Source organism: Trachurus japonicus, chromosome 17, assembly GCF_045865225.1.
Source record: "Trachurus japonicus isolate A0001 chromosome 17, Traja_1.0".
NCBI lineage: Eukaryota > Metazoa > Chordata > Actinopteri > Carangiformes > Carangidae > Trachurus > Trachurus japonicus.
In genome coordinates, this window is record NC_140923.1 from 1,590,190 (window position 1) to 1,597,623 (window position 7,434).

Sequence of the window (7,434 nt, forward strand, 5' to 3'; positions counted from 1 at the left end):
TTCCGCCCAGCAGCATCAAACACACCTGGACTCCATGTTTAAGGTGAGTACATGTCCAACAGCTGCTGTTACATCTGTTGTGTTCACAATCATCTCCATGCTGCACTTTGACACCAGTGGATTGTCAGTCTGTCCAACATGGACCTGATGTTTGGCTCCGTGGTTTTAGTTTGATGCTGTCACTCAGAGAGTTTCTGTTCCAGATGCTGGAAGAGGACATCAAAAATGAGCTGAAGGAGATCCACAAGTCTCTGAGTCCAGATTACCCAGAATGCTCAGGGAGTCAGAGGGAGGATGAGGAGGTGTTGGATGGTGAGGATGAAGAGCAGAGGAGGAGCAGCAGAGAGGCATTAGTGAAGATCACAGTGAACTTCCTGAGGAGGCGGAAACAGGAGGAGCTGGCTGAGCGTCTGCAGAGCAGTAAGAGGATTTCTCTAAAGATTCAACATGATGGACAAATGAGACGTTCACTGACATCAACACACGGAGGGAAGCATGTTCATAGTCGTTATTTAGAGGAATTAAAATGTTATGTTTTATTTGTTGTGTTTTCTTTCAGAATATATTGATGCAGTTTGTGGACGCAAACTCAAATCTGTCCTGAAGAAGAAGTTCCAGTGTGTGTTTGAGGGGATCTCTAAAGCAGGAAACCCAACCCTTCTGAAGCAGATGTACACAGAGCTCTACATCACAGAGGGAGGGGCTGAAGGGGTCAATGAGGAACATGAGGTCAGACAGATTCAAACAGCGTCCAGGAAACCAGACAGACCAGAAACAACCATCAGACAAGAAGACATCTTTAAAGCCCCACCTGGAAGAGACCGACCAATCAGAAAAGTGATGACAAAGGGAGTGGCTGGCATTGGGAAAACAGTCTTAATACAGAAGTTCACTCTGGACTGGGCTGAAGACACAACCAACCAGGACATACACTTCACATTTCCCTTCACCTTCAGAGAGCTGAATGTGCTGAAGGAGAAAAAGTTCAGCTTGGTGGAACTTGTTCATCTCTTCTTCCCTGAAACCAAAGAAGCAGGAATCTGCAGGTTTGATCAGTTCCAGGTGGTCTTCATCTTTGACGGTCTGGACGAGTGTCGACTTCCTCTGGACTTCCACAACACTGAGATCCTGACTGATGTGACAGAGTCCACCTCAGTCAACGTGCTGCTGACCAACCTCATCAGGGGGAACCTGCTTCCCTCTGCTCGCATCTGGATAACCACACGACCTGCAGCAGCCAATCAGATCCCTCCTGAGAGTGTTGACATGGTGACAGAGGTCAGAGGGTTCACTGACCCACAGAAGGAGGACTACTTCAGGAAGAAGTTCAAAGATGAGGAGCATGCCAATGATATAATTTCCCACATCGAGACATCACGAAGCCTCCACATCATGTGCCACATCCCAGTCTTCTGCTGGATCACTGCTACAGTTCTGGAGAAGCTGTTGAAGACCAGAGAGGGAGGAGAGCTGCCCAAGACCCTGACTGAGATGTACATCCACTTCCTGGTGGTTCATTTGAAAATGGAGAATGATAGGCGTCATGGTAGACCTAGATCAGTTCAACACTGGAGTCCAGACAGCAGGAAGATGATTGAGACTCTGGGAAAACTGGCTTTTGAGCAGCTGCAGAAAGGAAACCTGATCTTCTATGAATCAGACCTGACAGAGTGTGGCATCGATATCAGAGCAGCCTCAGTGTACTCAGGAGTGTTCACACAGATCTTTAAAGAGGAGAGAGGCCTGTACCAGGACAAGGTGTTCTGCTTCGTCCATCTGAGTGTTCAGGAGTTTCTGGCTGCTCTTCATGTCCACCTGACCTTCATCAACTCTGGACGCAACCTGCTGTCAGGAAAGAAATCAGTGTTGGCCCAAATGTGGAGTAAAGTCTTCAGTTGTGAACCTGACCTACTACCCTTCTACCAGAGCGCTGTGGACGAGGCCTTACAGAGTCCAAATGGACACCTGGACTTGTTCCTTCGCTTCCTCCTGGGTCTTTCACTGAAGACCAATCAGAATCTCCTACGAGGCCTGATGACAAAGACAGGAAGTGACTCACGGTCCAATCAGGAAACAGCCCAGTACATCAAGAAGAAGATTGAAGAGACTCCCTCTGTAGAGAAAAGCATCAACCTGTTCCACTGTCTGAATGAACTGAATGACCGTTCTCTAGTGGAGGAGATCCAACAGTCCCTGAGATACGGACGTCTCTCCAGGGATAAACTGTCTCCTGGACAATGGTCGGCTCTGGTCTTCATCTTACTGTCATCAGGAGAAGATCTGGACGTTTTCGACCTGAAGAAATACTCTGCTTCAGAGGAGGTTCTTCTGAGGCTGCTGCCAGTGGTCAAAGCCTCTAAAAAAGCTCTGTAAGTGTAGAGATAGTTGGATTTATTAATCATTATATAAAAACCCCTCTGCCTTTTCAACAGAACAGATAATAAACTCTTGTCTTCTTTAATTCCTCATGACCATCTCTTCAGACTGAGTGGCTGTAACCTCTCAGAGAGAAGCTGTGAAGCTCTGTCCTCAATCCTCAGCTCCCAGTCCGCTAGTCTGAGACACCTGGACCTAAGTAACAACAACCTGCAGGACTCAGGAGTGAAGCTGCTGTCTGGTGGACTGGAGAGTCCACACTGTAGACTGGAGACTCTCAGGTGAGGATCCATCCAGCTGTTTATCTGATGCCACTTGAACACAGCAGCAGGTGTTGACAGAGGGTTCCTGTGTGTTGTTGTGCGTGTTCAGTCTGTCAGGATGTCTGGTCACAGAGGAAGGTTGTGCTTCTCTGGCCTCAGCTCTGAGCTCCAACCCCTCCCATCTGAGACACCTGGACCTGAGCTACAACCATCCAGGAGCCTCAGGAGTGAAGCTACTGTCTGCTGGACTGGAGGATCCAGACTGGAGACTGGACTCTCTCAGGTATGGAGAGGCTTCTGCAGCCACACACACTAGGGACTTTAAGCAACAGTGGATTTTGCGAAGGCTATGGCACCCATAAATAAATCTCTCCAGATGCTGGTGCCGTAGCCGTCAAATCCACAGTAGTCATTAAGCGAGTTGCTGCAGTAGCTGTCAGATCAGAACAGCTTGATTGCTCACCATGTGACAGAGGTGAGGGTAAATAAACACAGCTCATGTGAGCTACTGTATCTCAGTCATGTCAAAATGTCTTTCAAACGGGCCAGAGATGAGTTGCTCTCTGCTTTAGATGGCAATAATTTCAGAAGAAGGGTTTTTATGATACGATAACGATACGATAAACTTTATTGTCCTGCTCAGGAAAATTTGTCTTGGACTCTGTAGCTGCGCCATAAATGCCTTGAAGGCCACAATGACAAAAAACAATACAACCTCAGCCATACCAACCCAAAACATAACAGCATTGCACATATCCCATAACATAACACATACATACACCTCATAAATTCATAGTAAGAGCACTATAAGAATTATTGCACAAACTCAAGCAGTATTATTAAGTAATTTGATGGAAGTTGGAACAAAAGAATTCGTAAAACGGTTGAGTTTACAGTGAGGGACTCTGTATCGTCTGCCCGAGGGTCAGAGGTCAAACTCTGAGTGAAGGATGTGAGAGGGGTCGTTTATCCTCTGGGCCTAAAAACAGTTTGCTCATACATGGACTGCAAGGTCTGGTAGTCGCTTTTCCCAATGACCTTCATGGCCGTGTGTACGAGACGAGCAAGCTTAGTTTTTAGTTTTGTGGAGAGGTTACCATACCATGATGCCATTCCATATCTAATTAAACTCTCTAGCACTGCCTGGTAAAATAAAAACATGATACTTTTGTCTACCCCATATACACTTAGTCTGCGTAGAAAGTACAATCTCTGCTGTAGACGAGAACACAAGTTATCAACATGCACATGCCAACTAAAAGTGTCATCCAAGTGAACTCTGAGATATCATTATGATTGACTGATCTTGGGTCTAGGACCAACTCTTTAGTTTTAATAGCATTCAGAGTGAGGTGGTGAGCGTCACACCATAGCACAAAGTTTTCTATTTCAGAGAAATAGGCTGAGGTGCTGGAATCTTTTTGCTACTATATGATGTGAACAAATCTAAGAATTTAGATTTACCATGTCAACTATACATACTGTACATTTTCAGAGTGTGTGTTGCTGAAACATGAAATGTATAGAATGTCCCTATCAATTGTAGAACACGTTTTATTTTAGAAATAGGCTACAATGAGAAAATCAAATTGCAATCGCATTATCTGGGTGTCTGAATCTGAGTTCTCCAACTCCGATTTCAGTCGGACTAAGGTGTTTACATGCACTTCAGTTGTCCAGTTATAGTCGGATTAAGGCAATAATTCGTTTTTTTCAAGTGTCATGTAAACGTGTGATGAACTACTGGGATCACTACTACTAGATCATGTGACCCTAACGACTAACAACGGGTAGTCAACGACTCTAAGGACCACCAGGTGTTGTCCCCACCTAGGGTTTAGTACCTGGGTTTTCTCACACTGGTCTTCAGAATTGAAGAAGCCTCTTGAATCTCCTTTCAGGGTGGAGCCTGCTGGAGCCCCATGGTTGACACCAGGTCTGAGGAAGTGTAAGTGTGTTTTTATTTTGATTCATGGAAACAAAGCAGCACATTCAACCATCTTCACACTGTCAATAACTAGGGGTGTCACGATTGAAATTACGTCATGGTCTCGAGCATCGAAGTCAAAGAGAGGACATCAGGAGATGACGCGACGCTAAATTAATGAAAATAAAATTATGATAATGTACAGATATAAATATATTTGTTTCAAAACCTTGGGGGCAATTTTGGCCCCTGGATCATGATTTTTGGGGGCATTCTTGGTAAAATTGTTACCTTTATATTGTAAATAAATTATTTAAATGTGACCATAGTGCCTAATGTGATACATTATGGAAATTGCATCACTTATATGTAGCCTTTTGAAATAAGATTTACTGTACGAAATTTGATGAATAAAACCAATGATCGTAGACTAGACTAGTCTGAAAATGGCATAGGCCTCTGTGCTGTAAGAAAAAGAAAAAAAATCGAGAATCGAATCGAATCGAGGATTTGGAGAATCGTGACACCCCTATCAATAACTGATCACATGATCAATAACTGCAGCTGTGTCTTGTTCTCTCCATCAGATTCCTGTCCACTCACAATCGACACAAACACAGTGCGCACAAAGATCAAACTGTCCGACAACAACAGGAAGGCGACGTACGTGGAGGAGGATCAGTCCTATCCCGAGCATCCAGACAGATTTGACCAGAGTCCTCAGCTGCTGTGTTCAACTGGTCTGACCGGTCGCTGCTACTGGGAGGTGGAGTGCAGAGGAGACGTCGACGTGTCAGTGAGTTACAGAGGAATCGGAAGGAAAGGAGACAGTGGAGACAGTGTGTTTGGACTGAACGATCAGTCCTGGAGTCTGTTCTGTTCTGATGGTCGTTACTCTGTCTGGCACAAAAACAGAGTCATTGCCTCCCCCTCCTCCTGCTCTGTCTCTAACAGAGTAGCAGTGTATGTGGACTGTCCTGCTGGCTCTCTGTCCTTCTACAGAGTCTCCTCCTCCTCCGACTCACTGGTCCACATCTACACCTTCTACACCACCTCCACTGAGCCGCTGTATCCTGGGTTTGGGTTTGTGTGGGCCAGGTTCGGTTCCTCGGTGCGTCTGTGTTGATGCTATCAGACAGTTCAGTTCCTACATGTCTGTCTCTGTCCCCATCCATCCAGGGCCGTTGCTAGGAATTCTGGGCCCCCTTAAAGAATACTAAAGTGGGCCCCTCCCCCTAACTTTTCCTTTTTTTTTCTTAGACTACGTATGTATTATCGTTTTTTTATTTAGCCTTCTTTGTTTTGATGCTAATGCAGCATTACACTGCAAAAACTCAAGTATCTTAGCAAGAATATTTGTCTTATTTCTAGTCAAAATGTCATTTCTAGTCAAAACAAATCTCATTCTACTTAAAATAAGACACATCATATTAAAAGTAGCTTGTTTTTAGACACTTTTTACTTCTTTCAAGCAGATTTTCACTTGGAATAAGTAGAAAAAATCTGATAGTGGAGCAAGTTTTTCTTCCTTATTACAAGCACAAAAAACTTACTTTCACTGGCAGATTTTTCTATTTATTGTGAATTTAAGTGAAAATGATCTGAAAACAAGTTAATTTTTAGGTAATGAGTCTTATTTTAAGTGGAAAGAGATTAGTTTTGACTAGAAATGAGACATTTGGACAAGAAATAAGACAAATATTCTTGGAAAGATGTAGAGTTTTTACAGTGTACTATGAGTATTAGTCAGGGTCTTACGCAGAATAAATCAGTCATACAAAGATTAGACTACTGGGGTTTTTTATGGGCCCCACTGGGCGCTGGGCCCCTAGAGTTATCATCACCTTTCTCCCCTAGACAACGGCCCTGCGTCCATCCATCTGTCTGTCCACCCGTCCATCGTCTTCCATCTGAGTTCGGTTTGTCAGTGTCACCATCCCTGTCAGACACTTGAGCCCATTCTGGCAGTCCATCCCATCCCAACGCACTTCCTGAGCCCCTGTTTGGTTTGAACTTTTGTAATTTCTGTTCTCTAGTCTCCAAGCTGTTATGTTTTCTTTTTTTTTCTTTTTTTTTATGTTTTTCCCTTTTTGGTGTTCCCTGAGTTGTTTTGTACGGAAGCCGAGAACGGCCAGGTCCGTATACATTTTTTTTATTACCGTTTTCTTGTGATAACGACTTATTATTTCGTTATCTCGAGATAACAAAGTCCGTTTTCTCGTGATAACGAATTAATTTATTTCGTTATCTCGAGATAACAAAGACCGTTTTCTCGTGATAACGAAATAATCATAGAATGTGTCGTTGACATGGTTGCCTAGCAACAGAAGGCTACTGTTCAGCTCGAGCATGGGGCAGTTAACTTTTCTACTCTAGCCTACTCACTGGTGTGATTATTGTCCACACCAGCTGTCAACAATAACTTACCAGTAAGTTACACTTAACGTTAGTTTGTATAACGTCACTGTGCTGGGTTTATTTAAGGGGCTACCGGCCGGTGGTCCCATCTATCCTGTTTCAGCTAAGCTAACGTTAGCTACTGGCTGCTGCTGTCAGAAATCACAACCTTATCTCGAACCATCAGACACCTGTTGCCTGCGACCACTGATGTAGGCTAATGTTAATTTGGCAAGACAGCAGTGTTCATGAGCTTTATCTGAGCAGCAACTAGCTAACATTACCTTTGCTGGAGCTGCCATAACGTAGTCTACTCTCATGTGTTTATGCTAACCTGTAGCCCAGCTCAGTAAACAAACTAACGTTAAGTGTAACTTACCGGTACTTCATTGTTGACAGCTCCTCAGAGCAGACTAATGTTAGTGGCAGCTCTTGAAGGCTGAAATCAGGATGATGTGATCACATTAATCA

General features: G+C 44.1%; 1 protein-coding gene across 1 annotated transcript; it reads left to right on the forward strand.

Moving 5' to 3' along the window:
• The first annotated feature begins 384 nt into the window (after positions 1 to 384).
• Positions 385 to 5,692, forward strand: LOC146969689 (NLR family CARD domain-containing protein 3-like). Its single transcript, XM_085804500.1, has 5 exons — positions 385 to 2,369; positions 2,484 to 2,657; positions 2,749 to 2,922; positions 4,541 to 4,587; positions 5,154 to 5,692. The coding sequence occupies exons 1-5, from the start codon at positions 532 to 534 to the stop codon at positions 5,690 to 5,692; spliced, it is 2,772 nt and encodes a 923-aa protein (XP_085660626.1). The 5' UTR covers positions 385 to 531.
• Positions 5,693 to 7,434: the final 1,742 nt, after the last annotated feature.

Coding starts and splice junctions, on each gene's coding strand:
- LOC146969689 (XM_085804500.1), top strand. CDS start 532: ATGTTTTATTTGTTGTGTTTTCTTTCAGAATATATTGATGCAGTTTGT. Junction 2,658..2,748: donor TGTAGACTGGAGACTCTCAG/GTGAGGATCCAT, acceptor GTGCGTGTTCAG/TCTGTCAGGATGTCTGGTCA. Junction 4,588..5,153: donor GACACCAGGTCTGAGGAAGT/GTAAGTGTGTTT, acceptor TCTCTCCATCAG/ATTCCTGTCCACTCACAATC.